Below are 18,784 nucleotides of genomic sequence, written 5' to 3'. Positions count from 1 at the left end.
CCTCCTCTCATGAGACCCTCATGGCTACCTCTGTGAACTGAGGCGTCAGGCCTATGAATCTATGAATCTTCCCTATGAATGCTGAAGACTCCACATCAGCCGCCAGTCCCTGTTCCCTGAGTGGTGAAGCTGCAGAGCTGCCTGCTTGCAAAGCCCAGTGAGGTTTGGCCTGAGCTGGACTCAGATTCTCCCTCAGGTGGTGCCAATGGAAGGAGAGTAAACTTCCTACTAACAGGGTATGGGTGAAAAATGTTGAAGGGAACTTGTGGGGAAGAGAGGTAACAGGGACTGGTTGCTGGGGCTTTTAAGGGCCTCTTCCTGTTCTCTAATGCCATGCAGCCCCAACCTATTTTCAGAGTTGGATACAAACAGCCCCTCCTCCAGGAACTGGTTTTTTATTTCAGTCCCCTACTCACACCCTCCATTGTGATGGGTCTCTTTCTCTGTGTATCAAACCTTTTCAATAAATCTAAGATGCAGAGGATGGAATCTAAATCTGAGATTGCAGAGGCTCCATCCTCTGCATCTTAGATTTATTGAAAAGGTTAAGCTGGGTGCAGTGGCTTATGCCTGTAATCCCAGCGCTTTGGGAGGCCAAGGCGGGTGGATCACTTGAGGTCAGGAGTTCAAGACCAGCCTGGCTAACATGGTGAAAACCCATCTCTACCAAAAATATAAAAAATTAGCCGGATGTGGTGGTATGCACCTGTAATCCCAGCTACTCATGAGGCTGAGGCAGGAGAATCGCTTGAACTCGTGAGGTGAAGGTTGCAGTGGGCAGAGATCATGCCACTGTACTCCAGTCTGGGCAACACAGCAAGACTCTATATCAAAATAAATAAATAAGTTAGACACACAGAGTATTCTCCCAGGGGCATCTCTGACTTTCACCTCTCCACTGTCCCCCAGTGTTGCCCCAGCTGCTCACCTTCCTTTTTTTTTTTTTTTTTTTTGGTGTTATTCACATTTCCCTGGAAGTCAGACAGCCAGTGTTCATCAGAAAGGCCCCTTAGACCCTTAGACTAGGTCCGCTCCCCACTCCCTTCATACTGCATTACTGCCAGGGCCACCAGGGTCAGGGGATGTGCACAAAGCAGGAGTTGGGTCTGCATCAGGTTCTGGGGTTCAAAGAATGGAACAATGGGAGCTGAGGCTCAGGGACCTCCCGCCCCAACTCTCTCTGATGACAGAAAAACTGGAGGCTCCCATTAAAAAAGTGCTTAGCCTCATATGAGCTGCCTGCCCTTGGAGAGGTCTAAGTTTACTCTCCTTCCATTGGAACCATCTGAGGGAGAGCCTGAGTCCAGCTCAGGCCAAATCTCACTGAGCTTTGCAAGCAGGCAGCTCTGCAGCTTCACCACTCTGGGAACAGGGACTGATGGCTGATGTGGAATCTTCAACATTCATAGGGAAGAGGGGCCTGATGCCTCACTCACAGAGGCAGCCGTGAGGCTCTCATGAGAGGAGGTTTGCCAAGTACTGAGATCTACGGATGTAATCCTGGATTCTCTTTTCCCAAGCCTCAGGATCCTGGTTCCAGCCCTGCCCATCCCAGGCTCACTCCCATCCATATAATCCTTTCTGGCAGGGTCTGCCATCACCAGATAACTGGAAAATGTGCCCAGGATGGAGGCAACACCCTGTGCCATCGGGTGGTGATGGGGATGACTACTCACTTTTGGGTGTCCATTCAAGGCCTGTCTCCTGAAGTCTCATAATCCCCTGTCTCCTGGACGCTCCTATCCACATCTTCCACTTGAAAAAGCCAAAGACACTCAGCTGCCTCTCCCCAACTCTCTCCCCTCCTCCTAGCTGGCCTCCAAAAACATGAAGCACCCCCATGTTCCCATGTTAACTCTGTGGTGAGATTTTTAACAAGTCACAATGTTATGTGGTCCCTGCCCCCACCATTTCCCAACTCCAGCTCTTCCAGGCCTTTACTCAGATTTCTCTTATAGAGGCGTTTCAGGGACTGTTGCCACAGGAGGGAAGGGCTAGGGGAGAAAGGCCCCTTGCTCTTTTGATGTGGAGGCCTCCGGCTGGGAGGGAGGACCTCTTCCCTCTGACTCCCTGGAGCTCTTCCCCATCACAGGGACACTGCCTTTTTGCTGCTTTAGCCTCATCTGGCCTCTCTGTGGTTTCGTCTTCAGGGTGGCCAACATGGATGTCTTCACCTGCCAGAGTCAAAGAAAAGGTCAGTGATACTATGCTCCCTTCACCCAGTTATGCCCAGTTACACTGACCTGGTATCCTGGATAACTGGTGTGAGTAAGCTGGTCCAATGCTCCTGTCATCTCCAGTAAGCTCTGATTCTAGATTCACTCCCTACTCCAACACTCACTGTGTGTGGAACCTTGGGCATGCAGCCAGGCCTCCCTGAGACTGTTTCTCAACTTAAAAGTGTGATGGGAACCACCTACCTCACTGGGCCTTGTGAGGACTCAGTTATATTTAGCTGTCACCATTGTTCTCATCATCTCAGGAAGAGCCAGGCACAAGCACTCTCAAAGTTCTTTTCTCCTTTGAAGCTCATCATTAGCCCCTCTCAGGCTCATCAACCCTACATTTTTTGGATAAGAAAACAGAGGCCCAAAGAGGACAGTGACTTGCCCGGGGCCCTAGAGAAGAGGCCGGCTCCTTCCCACATCTGGAGGCCCTGACCTAGCTGACTTTACCCCACAGCCCAGCACTATTCTTGACTAGGGTCCCTTCTTGGTTCTCTATGCTTGTTTAGGTCCTCAGGCAGGCTCAGCTTTGGTGGGAAAGAAACAGGGTGTTTTGGGAGGTCTGGGTGAGTGGCACCTCTAACCAATCTGCTAGGCCCTCACCACTCAGTCTCACTGAGACACTCCATTAATTGGAAGCAGACCCAAAATTGCTTCACAGACTGAAGGTGATAATTGTCTGCAGCCAGCTGGTGCAGCTGCATCTCCTGGAGGACTCTGATCTCCTGCAGCTAAAGGGAAAGACAGGATGCTGAGACAGGGCCTGCAGCATACACATAACTATAATTCAGAAATTGATATACACACACATAAATATAATCAGAAAGTGATATAATCTTATATGCAACGTTAAATACAAATGTCCCTCAGGCAGGGCCAGGCCCCCAACACAAGGAGAAATCTCTGCCTGAACATGCTGCAGGCAAAAACCTGTCAGTCTTTCCTCGTTCAGCCCAGTGTCTCATTACATCTCCTGTCGATCAGGGTCTAAATGTGTGGCTGGGGCGGAGAACCCCAGCCAATCAGTGGTGCCAGCGTGAAAACTGCCCAATTAGGTGCGCAGCTAGAGAGGAAGAGGCGGGCTTTTCAATATGGCAAGGCCTTTGTCTCCTAGCTCCTAGGCTCTGAGTCCAGTACCCGTCTGTACTATTCCATCTCTTCCGCTCCACTAGCTCTCGGTGACTCTACCATAGCCCCTGTTATCCTGTGACCTGCAGGTACTGGGAGATCCATAGGGAGGAAGGCGGAACATCCGGAGGCTGGGAAATGGTGAGTGCGCGGAGTGGGTGTCCCGAGACGGAGGAAGAGGCTGTTTGAATCCTGCCGGAACTGGCTGCGGTGGGATCTTGGCCTCGCGGTCGGCTCTGGAGTCTGCAGCTCCGAGTCCCCGCGGGCACAGTTGAGTCCTCACTTCCCTCCGTCGCAGATTAGGAGCTGAGCCAGCAACCAAAACCCGAGCGTCTTGTTTTGTCCATAAACGCGAATTTCTCTCCAGCCCAGAGCCTTTTTGGGCAGCTCTGTGTCGCAATTCCGAGTCTCCTCCAGATTGTGCGGGGACGATGGGAAGGTCATAAGACGAGAATCCTCATTCAGGGTCTGGAGTTCCTCCGTGGAAGAAGCAGTGGGCCTTGGGGCCCCCAGTCCCTCCTTTCTCCTTTTAAAAATTGTGGCTTATTTTATTTATTTTGGAGACAGTGTCTCACTCTGTGCCCAGGCTAAAGTGCAGTGGCAAGATTTCGGCTCACTGCAGCCTCCATCTCTTGGGCTCAGATGATCCTCCCACTCCAGCCCCCCAAGTTGCTAGGACTAGAGAGACATGCGCCGTCACCTCGCCTGGTTTTGTGGTTTTGTTTTTTGTTTGTTTTGTAGAGACGGGTTTTTGCCATGTTGCTCAGGCTGGTCTCGAACTCCTGAGCTCAGGTGATCCGCCCCCCTCGGGCCTCCTAAAGTGCCGGGATTACATGCCTGAGCCACTGTCGTAGCCTAAATTGAGGCATCTTTAGGATATAGTTTCGAAGTGTTTTCCAGCCCAACTCCCCTATTTAAATGTAATACCCCATGTTGGAGGTGGGGCCTGGAGGAAGGTGACTGGATTATGGGCGCGAATTTCTCATGAATAGTTTAGCACCATTCCTCTTGGTATTGACCTCTCGGTATTGAGTGGGTTCCCTGAAGTTCTTATTTAAAAGTGTATAGCAAGCCCCTTGCCTTCTTTTCAAGTTCCTGCTTCACCTTCCACCAGGATTTTAAGCTTCCTGGGTGGGGCCCCCCCAGAAACAGATGCTGGTGTTACGCTTTCTGTACAGCCTGTGGAACCATGAGCCAGTTAATCCTCTTCCTTATAAATTACCCAGTCTGAGGCATTTGTAGTAATGCCAGAACCGATTAATACAGTTTATTTGCACAAACAGCAATTTATGAATCAGAGAACACCCAACTGTGGTTTGTTTGGGGGCTCAAAGGAGAGACTTGGAAAAGGCTTTTGTAAGAGGTATGAGGAAGTAAACCAGATTCAATATTTGATTGGTTACAGTTATGTATTGCATTTGCACCCATCCGGTGGAAATGTCTTGGTTATGTAATAAGAGCTTTATTGGCAGCTTGTGGTTGGTTAAGCCTAAGTTTTGTGTGTGTGTTTTTTTTTTCTCAAGTTAGTAATTTGCAAGAAATTCTTTCGATGTAGTTAGGTTTCCATAGGCAGAATCCCAGAGCATCATGGCCATTTCAGCCTAATTGCCAGCTATTTAGTTATTTTAATGCTCTACAGGGTTGTTGGTTTTGTCTGCAATTTTCAAATGTTTGGCAAGCAGGGTCTCAAATCCAAAACTTCTCCCAGCCTAACTATTATAGGGACTGTAGAAAATTCTACATTTCCAATTTCTTTCCCACATTCCCTGGTGCCAACTATCCCTGTCCAAATCACATTATCAACTATTAGTCCTTTATTTAATTTCAAAACAGACGTGGCATTTTAATTGTTTATTTTTGTTTAAGAGAGCAGTAGGTGGCTCTTTTTAATATATTCGCCTGTTCGTGAACATTTCACATGACAGGAAAGCAAAGAGTGATCACCTGACACTCTGCGCATCTCCTCTCATCTTCTCTAGACATGCGCCCCTTCCCAGAATGTCTTTGGATCCTTTGCAGGGTGATGTGTCCTCAGCCACTCATGTATTTTCCTGATTCCAGGTATTATAACTTTCTGGGGATGATCCAAGATACCCACAAGGACCATGTCTCTTGGAGTGTCTAGCAAACATTAGCCCCTGGGTCATCTTCTTTCAGAGAAGAGCCTGAGGTATTGGGTGGAGTCTCTCAGGGGAGCAGCTGGATGCCCTCGTGCTGAGAGCAGTTTCCTGATACACCCTTCCTCTAAAAAGCTAACTGCTTTAACATTAAGATTTTTTCCCTCTCAACCCTAGCTTTCCTTTCTGCAGACACATTGGTGGTCAACCAATCAGGTGCTGGTATTGAGGGAAAAAGGCACAAATGCATCTTGCCCTCTGGTTTCTCTCAGGCTTGTGAAGGAGAATAACTGTCCCAAAGTACAGGAAAGACCCACCCTAGTGAGGGAGTATATAAATTTGCAAAGCAAAATGCACATCTGCCACACAGGGGGCAAGTGCAGTGTCTTTTGGGAGAGTGATGATCAAGTACTTTAGTGAGCAGAATGGGGGTGGGAGAATCTCTCAAGTGATTGACACATGAGTCTAATACATCTGTGTTCCAGTCAGCACTACTTCACCCCGTGTTTGTTGCCTTGAATATGTATGTTCAGTTATTTCAACTTCAGTTTTTCATTAATTGTATAATGGATTTTATCACTAGAGCTTGAAAGAGTAAAAAAAACCACAAATGTTTTCTAAGAGAAAAGAGGTAGATTTCAGAAAAAAAAAAGTTTATATTCCATTAGTTAAAAATTCTCATTTACCTTTTATTGCACAGTGAATGCTGTAAGATTCTGAGGTCTGTTCTATTTTAGCATGATTTCAAACAGAATCCCAGGGCTTAGCTTTGGGAATGCTACCTGGGAAAAGACAGAGGAAATGTCTCTCTCATGATGGTTGCAGAAAAATAAATACATTTTTACAAGAAAGCGTGGTAGATTAACACGTAAATTACAAACATTCATGAAAACATCAGTTTCTGTCTTGTGCAGAGTGGAGAATTTGTGGCAGTGGGCAACTCATTATTTTTTAGAAAAATTTCTAGTTCATAGGAAATATTTATGTATACACAGTAAAAAGGTATTTGCCACTATACATACATATCTTTGCTCAGGTAATATGTAACCTAAAGCAATATGATTGTCTAGTATAATCGTAGCCAGTAAATCAGTAGCTTTTTTTTTTAAGCTGCAATAGATGCAACAATTTTATCAGTAATTCTTTCTAAGCTTATAAAAATATTTTAATTTGTATGTTCATGGGAGGTGACACCTCACCAAGGCAAAAGCATTTTTTCCAATAAAATGCATGAAGGTGTTCTTTGAAAGCCAGGCAGATAATTAGCAGATTTTTTTCAAATAGAATCTTCATCTAAAACAGATTGGTGGCCAAGCCTGCAGAAAGTTAGAATTTGTCCAGTGCTGGGTTTTTGCAGAGCTATGTATGGAGAGGGCGGTGACCAAATATTCTAAAAGATATTGGCCTTCAATTTAGTGGCACAGGTATTGGCCAAGAAAATCTAATATGGTTCCTTCCAACAAATTTGAAATAAATTTTTTTCTTCATAAAAATCTTGTTTAAAAAAGAAAATCAAATTTTATTCTTGTATTATTATATTATTATTAAAGCCAATTTTAAGAAAACCTTATAAACAGACGTATTAATCAGCTTTGACCATACAAGATAAGATTTCTAGAAACATTTTATAACCCCTTAAAATTTTCTTTATTCTCTTTCTCCAACTTTCTATATCCATTGAGTTTACCTCATTTTCTTTATCTTTTATCCTTTCAATTTTATGTATTTAACCTCTAAACCCAGCAAAATTGCCTCCTCTTTAAGAAAAAACACATCCTCATGTCTCTTTCTAAAATAATTTTTTTCACCAAGAAACACAGCTTATTTTCCTTGTACACTCAGTATGTAAAATTGTTTCTCTCCTTAACAATAGTTTTAGTTATTATATCTTAGCCAGAATTTTAAGTTTTAGTAATTTGAACATATAGTGAAAGCCTGAGAAGTAAGCAATTTTAACTATTAGTCATGTAGTAAACATTTAGAAATATATATTTTATAATTTTTAGAAACAGGATTTTAAATGGAAACATTTTTAATGTGGAATAGGACATACTTACTAACAGATCTAAATATCTTTTGTTTCTGTGAAGAGACCAAAAATATTTAGCTTAAACTTATATTTAAAAATTAATATCTTAGCATTTTATCTTATTTAGAGATAATCTAGATGTTTAATGAATAGCCATTATTTAATGTAGGTTAGCAACAATCTAAGAGTATAGTTTCCATAAAGATTTGAGAAACTATTTAAACACATTACAAAACAATTAGTATTGTAAGTTTATAAGCTTTTGTCCCATTTACATCTGTTTATTTATTCTTAATTATTTTTGTAAAATCTCATGAAACATTAGATTAATACACTCTTCTGAAGTTAAACTTTCTATTATCCATTTTTGTATTACTGTGTTGGACAAGTTATAAAAGCAATAAACTTTCTACATATATATATTTTTCTATATATACATATTTTGCTGAGAAGTCAGAAGACACTTTTTTATTAAATCAATAAACTAGTCATATTTGCCAAAAGATTTACTTAATTCACATATTCTTGAAAAATATTTGGGCTTTTTTTTTAATTCATGAAAACGTATTTATCTTTAATTCAGTACCATGTAGATAATATACAAACACATTTATAGACATATACGTACATGTAGACACAAAATATAACTTACTCATGTTTGTATCTAAAAGCCCTAGAGAGGGAGTTCATTGTAAAAGGGAGTAAAGTTTCAGGCCCCCAAAAAACCTGTTTACCCACAACTTCGGGGGCTTCATGAGGAAAAACAGGTACCCTGCCAAAGAAGGAGAAGCCTGTGGCGCTTTATCTGTGTTCTTCAAGGGCTCCCAGGCTGCTAGAAGTTTCCTTTAGGTGTCCTCCTTAGTGACAAAAGGTTTTAAGTGGAAGATGAGAAAGATAGAAGTAAATGGAAGAATTAATTCTAGATGAGACAGTTTGAGAAGATTTTGTTTTCCAAACAGCCAGTAAAGTTTTACATTATCCTTGGCAAAAATCATGTCAGCAAGAGAAGAAACAGGCACATAGAGATACCAGTTTAGGGAGAGAGAAATTCAGTTGACTAAAGACTTTATATGAAAAAACCATGGGCCTCAAATTTATGTATGTATAATATGTGTGTGTGTGTATGTATATGTGTGTGTGTGTGTGTGTGTGTGTATAGCATGATTGTCAATTTTAAATAAATGGACTTTTGACTGTAGAGCTTTTAAATTTTTTTAATTTAGATTTTACCCAGGTAAATAGAAAACATTACTTTTTCTTTCTAAAATTTACATCAAGAAGAAATTTTGGAGATGGGACATTTTTGTTTATTGGAGATATAGGGTGATCACTATTTAAAGCTGTATTTAAAATATTTAAAACTATTTAATATTTAAACATTTATCTTTGGTATTTTTGAGTAAATAGTTTTCTTTTTTCCAAACCACAGTATACGGTTTTATTTAGTCCCGGAGAGGAGACTAAACAAACAAAACAACAAAAGTTTCTATTACACTCTAAACATAAACTGAAATTTTTTTATTTATTTTTTATTTTATTTATTTATTTATTTTTTTTTTGAGACGGAGTCTTGCTCTGTCGCCCGGGCTGGAGTGCAGTGGCGCAATCTCGGCTCACTGCAAGCTCCGCCTCCCGGGTTCACGCCATTCTCCTGCCTCAGCCTCCGAGTAGCTGGGACTACAGGCGCCCGCCACCGCGCCCGGCTAATTTTTTGTATTTTTTTAGTAGAGACGGGGTTTCACCGTGGTCTCGATCTCCTGACCTCGTGATCCGCCCGCCTCGGCCTCCCAAAGTGCTGGGATTACAAGCGTGAGCCACCGCGCCCGGCCATAAACTGAAATTTTAAGTTGAAGGCATATCTGAACTAGTGACTAAAAACCAACACATTCATGAGGCCAAATCCAAGAAATCCTGTATGGCTTTAAAACTTCAGAGAAAGAACAAAAAAATTGTAGCTCTGGTATAATCAAAACTTCTCCTAAGCACAGCTTACCGCAAATGGGGTACAATCTATATTTTCAGGCCATATTTTCTAGTATCTCAGCTTCTCAGCTTACCGTCTGCCCACAAAGGCCAGACACAAGATTTTAAGAAATGCTTGGTAAAACAGGAGAAAAAAAGCTGTCTATGGGAGTAGACAAGTTTACAAATGTGGACTCCAGAAGGTCAAGAGTAATAATAAAATAATAAAAACAAATACATTATTAATTAATTATTATGTGGGTAATGTTTTTTGCCTAAGCTAGAGATATTCGCTGAGATAAAATTTTGAGGTTTGTTCTAAAAAACTTCAATTTTTTTTTCCAATTTGATCTCAGCTGGAATGCTGTTTTGCTAATTCTCTGGATGTTAACATTTCAAATAATAGTGAGATTTACGTCTCCTAGAGACTGAGAAAAGACTGGAAAAAGTTAAAGTATGTATTGTAAGTCCTCCAGCAAAGTCAAACAGACAGTTTGAACATTTAAAAGGTTTTTTTGAGGAGGCAAAAGAACCCTCTTAAAATGTACTTTGAAATCTCTTACTAGAATTTAGCCAGGAAAAACAGAAAGAAGGCCTTTCATTAAATTTAATTCTAAAACCTGCCTTTTCCAATTGTGCATGGAAAGATATTAATTTAGAAATGTCAAAAGACCTTCATTTTTGTCATTGCATTTTGGGGTCATCTGAAGTCATGTTGGTCCATTTACCGAGGCATTTGCAAGGTGAAGCTCCATAGGTATTATACATAAGTTCAGCTTATGTTTCTAAGGGATGTTACCTGGAAGGAAAGGCATGGTTTTGATGATCAGTTTTCCATAATTTAGAAACTTTTCAAAGGTGATCGTGGCCAGAGCAGTGTACCAGGTCTAAGTGTGCTGTGTATGTAAAAGTCTCTGCAGGTGTTTTTCTTTTGGGAAGACCCTGTGAGACTGGTACACATCACTGAAACTCATCCTAACACCTCCAGATAGTGAATAGGTCTCATGAGATCTGATGGTTTTTTAAACAGGAGTTCCCCTGCACAAGTTCTGTCTCTCTTTTTTTTTTTTTTGCCTGCTGCCATCCACATAAGATGTGACTTACTCCTTCTTGCCTTCCACCATGATTGTGAGGCCTCCCCAGCCAGAGTACTCAGGCAGAAGTTTGATGCAGGGGTGTGGCCCTCCTCATGGAGAACATCTGCTAGAGCAGTCCAGGAGGGAAATGTGGGGTCAGAGCTCCCACACAAAGTCCCTACTGGGGCACTGCCTAGTGAAGCTGCAAGAAGAGGGCTAGTGCCCTCCAGACCCCAGAATGGTAGATCCACTGCAGCTTGCACCATGCACCTGGAAAAGCTGCAGACACTGGATGCCAGCCTATGAAAGCAGCCAGGAGGGGGGGCTATACCCTGCAAAGCCACACGGGCAGAGCTGCCCAAGGCCATGGAAGCTCACCTCTTGCATCAGTGTGACCTGGATGTGAGACATGAAGTCAAAGGTGATCATTTTGGAGCTTTAAGATTTGACTGTCCTGCTGGATTTCAAACTTGCGTGAGACCTGTAGCCCCTTTGTTTTGGCCAATTTCTCCCATTTGAAGTGGCTGTATTTACCCAGTGCCTTTACCCCCATTGTATCTAGGAAGTAACTAACTTGCTTTTTGATTTTACAGGCTCGTAGGCAGAAGGGACTTGCCTTGTCTTGGATGAGACTTTGGACTGTGGACTTTTAAGTTAATGCTGAAATTAGTTGAGACTCTGGGAGACTGTTGAGAAAGCATGATTGATCATGAAATGTGAAGATATGAGATTTAGGAAGGGCACAGGGCAGAATGATAGGGTTTGACTGTGTCCCCACCCAAATCTTATCTGGAATTCCCATATGTAGGAGGGACCTGGTGGGAAGTAATTGAATCATGGGAGCAAGTCTTTCCCATGCTGTTCTCCTGATAGCGAATAAGTCTTATGAGATTTGATAGGATTTTTTGTTGTTGTTGTTGTTTTTTCTTTGGAGATAGAATCTCACTCTGTCCTCCAGGCTGGAGTGCAGTGGCACAATCTCGGCTCACTGCAACCTCCGCCTCCCGGGTTCAAGCGATTCTCCTGCATCAGCCTCCTGAGTAGCCGGGATTACAGGTGTGTGCCACTATGCCCAGGTAAATTTTGTATTTTTAGTAGAGACGGGGTTTCACCATGTTGGTCAGGCTGGTCTCAAACTCCTGACCTTGTGATCTGCCCACCTCAGCCTCCCAAAGTGCTAGGATTACAGGCATGAGCCACTGCACCCGGCTGAGATCTGATAGTTTTAAAAAGAGAAGTTCCCCTCCACACATTTTTTTTGTTTTGCCTGCCGCCATCCATGTAAGATGTCACTCATTCCTCCTTGCATTCCGCCATAATTGTGAGGCCTCCCCAGCCATGTGGAACTGTAAGTCCAATTAAACCTTTTTCTTTTGTAAATTGCCCAGTCTCAGGTATGTCTTTACCCGCAGCATGAAAACATACTAATACACGGAGTGGGCGGGACATGACTGCTTCCTCATTCCTGTGTCTCTGGGCCTAATAATTTAGAGGTTACGCACGTTAATCAGATAAAAAAGTTGTATCTAATTTCTCATTGTTTATTAACAATGAGATTATGTGTATCCAGCACAGGGGTGGAAGCAGTAGGGGGAGAAGGCTGTTCTGGAACACCCATCTGGGCATAAATACCCTAACCATGAGCTGCCAGGCTCTGTGGGGGAGGCACAGATGTACAGCAGGAATTAGTATATGCAGAGGCTCTCTCAGTAAGTAGCTGTTTTGGGCTGGCTTCTGCTTGCAACGATAGCCATGCCCTGGCTGCGAGGGTGGGCTTCCCTCAATGCATACCCGTGTCTGAAAGCACACCTCAGTTTCTGGTTGGTCTATGCAGTGAAAGAAAAACTCATCTTCAGGTTTGTCTTCAAAAGGAGAGAAAGATGAGGTTGCTTAGAACCTCAGGAATTAAATTTGCTGGGGTAGAGACCAATATATGTTTCTCACTACAATCACATTCTCACATTGACACAGCTCTTTACAATATGCTGTGACCAAGGCTCCCTACAGGCACACAGAGATCTCTCTCTTCTATGGTGGCATGAGACTATTCACCCTTTGCCCTATGAATAAACATAGCTGCTCTGTCTGTTATTTTGCTATGACAAATAAGGTCACAGGGAATAACCTCAGAAATATTTGTTTAATGTTTGTAAAGCTCTGTTGCATGGTATAGTCATAGAATTGAGTTTCCAGGCTTCAAAATTAACGCTTAGGTATTTTGTATATTCTCTTCTAATTTGATTGCACAGGATTGTCTGTTTTTTACAGCATCACTGAATATTGTGGAATTTTTTATAACTGAGAGGTAAAAATAGGTATGTCTCTGTAGTCTTAGTGTACATTTCCATTTTTATGATATTATTTTCAAGTTTATTAGCCAGCTGCCTTTATTCATCAACTTTTTGTCTATTGTGTTAAATACCTAAAATTGTGTTAAAATATATCTCTCTAGGATGTTACAAAAATTTTTAGGTGATTTTTGTGTCTTTTAAAGTCTTCTAAGGTTGTTCTTTTATATGTTTTACATATCTCTTTAAAATTTTCTCCTAGATGTATTTATTGTAGCTTTGGTAATGTCATCTTTTCCCCCTCATTATATTTGCTAAATTTTCACTGGTTTTCTATATGAAAATTATTAAAAATAATATTGTGGTAAAATATGCATGACATAGAATATATTATTTTAATCCATTATTAAGTGTACATAGGCCGGGTGTGGTGGCTCAGGCCTGTAATCCCAGCACTTTGGGAGGCTGAGGTTCGCAGATCACGAGGTCAGGAGTTTGAGACCACCCTGGCCAATATGGTGAAACTCCGTATCTACTAAAAAATACAAAGATTAGCTGGACTTGGTGGTGTGCATGTGTAGTCTCAGCTACTCAGGAGGCTAAGGCAGGAGAATCACTTGAACCCAGGAGCCAGAGGTTGCAGTGAGCCAAGATCACGCCACTGCACTCCAGCCTGGCAACGGAGTGAGACTTCATCTCAAAAAAAAAAAAAAAAAAGTGTACATAAAGTGACAATAAAGTACATTCACACTGTTTTGCAACCACAACCGCCATTGATGTTCATAATTCTTTTTGTCTTGCAGAGTTGAAACTTGAAGGGGTGGGTTGCCCCTCCACACCTCTGGGTGTTTCTCGTTAGGTGGAATGAGAGACATGGAAAATAAAAAGACACAGAGACAAAGTATAGAGAAAGAAATAAGGGGGCCCAGGGGATCAGCGTTCAGCATATGGAGGATCCCGCCGGCCTCTGAGTTCCCTTAGTATTTATTGATCATTCTTGGGTGTTTCTCGGAGAGGGGGATGTGGCAGGGTCATAGGATAATAGTGCAGAGAAGATCAGCAGATAAACACATGAACAAAGGTCTCTGCATCATAGACAAGGTAAAGAATTAAGTGCTGCACTTTAGATATGCATACACATAAACATCTCAATGCCTTAAAGAGCAGTATTGCTGCTCGCACGTCCCACCTCCAGCCCTAAGGAGGTTTTCCCCTATCTCAGTAGATGGAATATACAATCGGGTTTTATACAGAGACATTCCATTGCCCAGGGACGGGCAGGAGACAGATGCCTTCCTCTCCTCTCAACTGCAAAGAGGCGTTCCTTCCTCTTATACTAATCCTCCTCAGCACAGACCCTTTACGGGTGTCGGGCTGGGGGACGGTCAGGTCTTTCCCTTCCCACGAGGCCATATTTCAGACTATCACATGGGGAGAAACGTTGGACAATACCTGGCTTTCCTAGGCAGAGGTCCCTGCGGGCTTCCACAGTGTTTGTGTCCCTGGGTACTTGAGATTAGGGAGTGGTGATGATTCTTAATGAGCATGCTGCCTTCAAGCATCTGTTTAACAAAGCACATCTTGCACAGCCCTTAATCCATTTAACCCTGAGTTGACACAGCACATGTTTCAGAGAGCACGGGGTTGGGGGTAGGGTTACAGATTAACAGCATCTCAAGGCAGAAGAATTTCTCTTAGTACAGAACAAAATGGAGTCTCCTATGTCTACTTTCTACACAGACACAGTAACAATCTGATCTCTCTTTATTTTCTCCACAAAACTCTATATATTTCCCATTGTCCACTGTCTTAAAACCACCATTCTACTTTCCTTCTCTCTGAATTCTACCATTCTCGGTCAGTTAAGTAAGTGGAATCATACAGTATTCGTTCTTTTGGAATTGGCTTGTTTCAGTTAGCATAATGTCCTCAAGATTCAGCATGTGTCAAATTTATTTTCCCCTTTAAGGGTTAATAATATTTCATTGCATGTAAATAACGCATTTTGTTTATTCATTGCTGAAGACGTGGGTTGCTTCCAGCTTTTGGCTATTGTGAATAATGCTGCCATAAACACAAGCATACAAATATTTCTTCAATCCCCTGCTTTTAATTCTTTTGGATATATATTTAGTAATGAAATAGCCAGATCATGTAATTCTATGTTCTAAATAGAAGAATGTTTATTGTATGTTTGTTTTTTTCAAGAAATGTCCACATTGTTTTTATAGTGGCTGCACCATTTTACATTTGCACCAGGAGTTAAAAAGCATTCTAATTTCTCCCTCTTCTTTGCACCACTTGCTCTTTTAGGGATTATGTTGTTTTTTGTGTAATAGCCATTGTCATGTGTGTGAAGTGGTATTTCAATATGATAGAGCATTGATTTTTATATTTATTTTATAAACAGATTTATTTTATATCCTGCCACTATGCTAAATCTTGGTATTTGTTGAATCTCTTGGGTTGCTAGGTATATTGATATCATCTACAAGTAGAAATTATGTTTTTATTTTTTCCTTTGGGAATCATGTTTGATAAGGCTATGTACGATATGCCAGGCACTGTTCTAAGAAGTGCTAAGATAGTAACTCGTGACATCAAAATACAGTGTGAGCAGGAGTGAAGATACAGACATTTCTAAAATTACAGCTGAGAATGTGACAAAAGACATCTAATAGAGAAGAAAGTTGGCTTTAAAAACGGCCTGAAACTTATCCCAACAATTAAAAAGTCAACTTTTATAAGTTACACAGACTGTGTCTCACAGCTCTCATTTGTGAAACAGAAATAATAACATATTATTTTATTGTTGAGTATGTTAAGAGACAGTAATATCCTGACTTGAAAATTAAAATATTTATTAGTGTAGTTAACTGAGTAACAGTAATAAGAATATGTCAATTATTGGAATAGATTAGATAATAGTTTATTTAGTGGGAGCATCGACATTTTCATCCTACAAAAAATGTACATCTTTCTGTTTACTCTTTACAAAACTACTTAGTCACTCTCTATTAATTACTAAAACCTCCTAATTCTTAGTAAGGCCTTTCTAGGGCCACCTAAACTTAGTCCTCAACCACACTGTTTATCAGGATTCCCCTCTTTAGCTCCGTTTTTTCCTTATCTTGCCTGGTGCAAACCACAGTTTTTCTGTCGTATGTGTTTGTATAAAGACATCTGCCTTTATGTAAATTCTAACCAATTACAGCTGTGACATTTTCTTAAAACATGTAAATTCTGTGAATTCTTTTTTATTTGAAATCTTCTATATCTTTACCATATTATGGGCACTCATTTGAAGTAATAAGCATTTAAAAAAATACTAGATAAGAAATGTTAAAACAGCCTCCAAAGAATTATTTATAACAAACGTTAAACTACAGTTTGTTGAGCATGAAACACTTATGATTACGTTTCAATAGGTTCAGTGCTCTGAAAGTATGTTTTTACAATGTATTTTTTAATTAACCTTAAGCAGTATACTGTTTTAAAAAGTAAAACAAAAAAACTTTACAATGGCAAAGACATGGAGTTAACCCAAATGCCTTTCAACAGTGGACTGGATAAAGAAAATGTGGTACATATGTACCATGGAATACCATGCAGCCATAAGAAGGAAAAGGATCATGTCCTTGACAAGGACATGGATGGAGCTGGAAGCTGCTATTCTCAGCAAACTAACACAGGAACAGAAAACAAAACGCTGCATGCTCTCATACTAATAAGTGGAAGCTGAATGATGAGTTACATGAACACATTGGGGGAACAACACACCTTGGGGCCTGTCAGGGGGTGGGGAGAGCATCAGGAAGAACAGCTAATGGGTGCTAGGCTTAATACCTGGGTGATGGGTTGATCTGTGCAGCAAACTACCATGACATACATTTACCTATGTAACAAACCTGCCCATCCTGCATATGTGACCCAGGACTTCAAATAAAAGTTGATTTTTTTGAAAAAGTAAAAAAATACCTAAAAGCGGGGGTATTTGTGGTACAAAAATTCATAGTAAACACATACCCACAAACTATTTGAAAACATCATAATCTGATCTCTTAATGCAGTTATATTCTCCTTTATTACTTAATAAAGTATAGATTCATGGCATAATCGTCAAAGGCTTTCATCTATTCCTACCACATATCCATTGTTGCTGATTTTGTTCATTTTCTTTTTTTGTTTTTGATTTGTTCATTTTCCAACAAAGCTGGGATAAAAACATATTCGTGCTCATGCTATAATAACTTCTGACAATATGCCCTGGGTTACTCAAAAGAAAATGGAGTTGTTGGCTGGGTGCGGTGGCTCACGCTTGTAATCCCAGCACTTTGGGAGGCCGAGGCGGGCGGATCACGTCAGGAGATCGAGACCACGGTGAAACCCCGTCTCGACTAAAAATACAAAAAAAAAGTTAGTTGGGCATGGTGGCGGGCGCCTGTAGTCCCAGCTACTCAGAGAGGCTGAGGTAGGAGAATGGCCTGAACCCGGGAGGCGGAGCTTGCAGTGAGCTGAGATCGCGCCACTGCACTCCAGCCTGGCCAATGAGCGAGACTCCGTCTCAAAAAAAAAAAAAAACAAAAAAGGAAAATGGAGTTGTTTTGCTCATGTTTTGACACTTGGGTCAATCATCAACAAATAACAGAAGCCAAGGACATGTGCGTGCCTGTGAGTTACTCAGCAAGTGTCAGGCAGGCCCTGGGCTTAAGGGAGACTCCAGGTGTCTCAGAAAAGGGAGGTTCTGCTCTATTGCACACAGACTGTCACTGTAAATTGTTCTGTGATTCCATGTTTCTCCCAAGGTCAACAGGAACTGAGGACACATAGGAAATGAGTTATGAGGTCAGACTCCTTCTCCCATTTAGCTACCAGTATGTGATTCTGCCCACCTGGACACATGCACACTACATAATAATGTGCTCACACCCCTCTTAGGACTAATCTGCATGCTCACAAATTGCATCTACATTTTCTTTGCTCCTAGAGTTTTCAGCCAAATACAAGTGCCTAGAGGACTTTAGACTTATCCCTGTCCCTAGACCCTAAATCTGTGTCAACAATTTGGTCCATCCACTCAACTGGGCTTCTGAGTCACCTGATCATAGTCTCTTCTACCTGCATAGACACAGAAATAAGCCAGAGCCTAACCTTTTCTGAGCCACTATCTGTAGCACAAATTAGTCTTTCTACTAACTCTGGACTTTCCCTGCCCATAGGTCCTGTAAAACTAAATAATTCAAAATTTAAGCTGTTTGATATTCTAAATTATTCCAGGCCTTAAAGGAATGTAAATACAAGACCTGGGGGCCGGGCGCGGTGGCTCATGCTTGTAATCCCAGCACTTTGGGAGGCCGAGGCGGGCGGATCACGAGGTCAGGAGATCGAGACCACGGTGAAACCCCGTCTCTACTAAAAATACAAAAAAATTAGCCGGGCGTGGTGGCGGGCGCCTGTAGTCCCAGCTACTCGGAGAGGCTGAGGCAGGAGAATGGCGTGAACCCGGAAGGCGGAGCTTGCAATGAGCCGAGATTGCGCCACTGCACTCCAGCCTGGGCGACAGAGCGAGACTCCGTCTCAAAAAAAAAAAAAAAAAAAAAAAAAAGATCTGGGTAATACGACAGGCAGCAGTATCAAGGCAGCTGTAACCTTTGTTTTTCTGTTTATGGATTATACCTACGTCTACATCTGTATTCTTTTGTCAGGTGTTGTAAACGGCTGAAGTGCCCCATGGAAGACCTCTTTAACTCATTGCAACCTCCGCCTCCCGGGTTCAAGCGATTCTCCTGTCTCAGCCTCCTGAGTAGCTGGGATTACATGCGCATGCCACCACGCCCTGCTAATTTTTGTATTTTTAATAGAGACTGGGTTTTACCATGTTGGTCAGGCTGGTCTCAAACTCCTGACCTCGTGATCTGCCTGCCTCAGCCTCCCAAAGTGCTAGGAGTACAGGCATGAG

General features: G+C 41.9%; 1 protein-coding gene across 6 annotated transcripts in view; it reads left to right on the top strand.

Moving 5' to 3' along the window:
• Positions 1-18,784, top strand: part of LOC129489889 (putative zinc finger protein 727) — a 79,976-nt gene that overhangs the window by 34,209 nt on the left and 26,983 nt on the right. For 4 of the 6 annotated variants that reach the window (XM_063608898.1, XM_063608897.1, XM_063608901.1 and 1 more), the window contains 2 exons: positions 2,151-2,194; positions 3,443-3,494. The exons of 1 other annotated variant lie outside the window; for it this stretch is intronic. In XM_063608898.1, coding sequence (XP_063464968.1) covers positions 2,151-2,194; positions 3,443-3,494 — 96 coding nt within the window. The remainder of the gene's footprint in view (positions 1-2,150; positions 2,195-3,442; positions 3,495-18,784) is intronic. One more of the 6 variants, XM_063608900.1, reaches the window with a different exon arrangement.

This window comes from Symphalangus syndactylus, chromosome 9 (assembly GCF_028878055.3).
Source record: "Symphalangus syndactylus isolate Jambi chromosome 9, NHGRI_mSymSyn1-v2.1_pri, whole genome shotgun sequence".
NCBI classification, from domain to species: Eukaryota; Metazoa; Chordata; class Mammalia; order Primates; family Hylobatidae; genus Symphalangus; species Symphalangus syndactylus.
The sequence above is the reverse complement of the archived record's forward strand: the minus strand, read 5'-3'. Positions and strand labels throughout refer to the sequence as shown.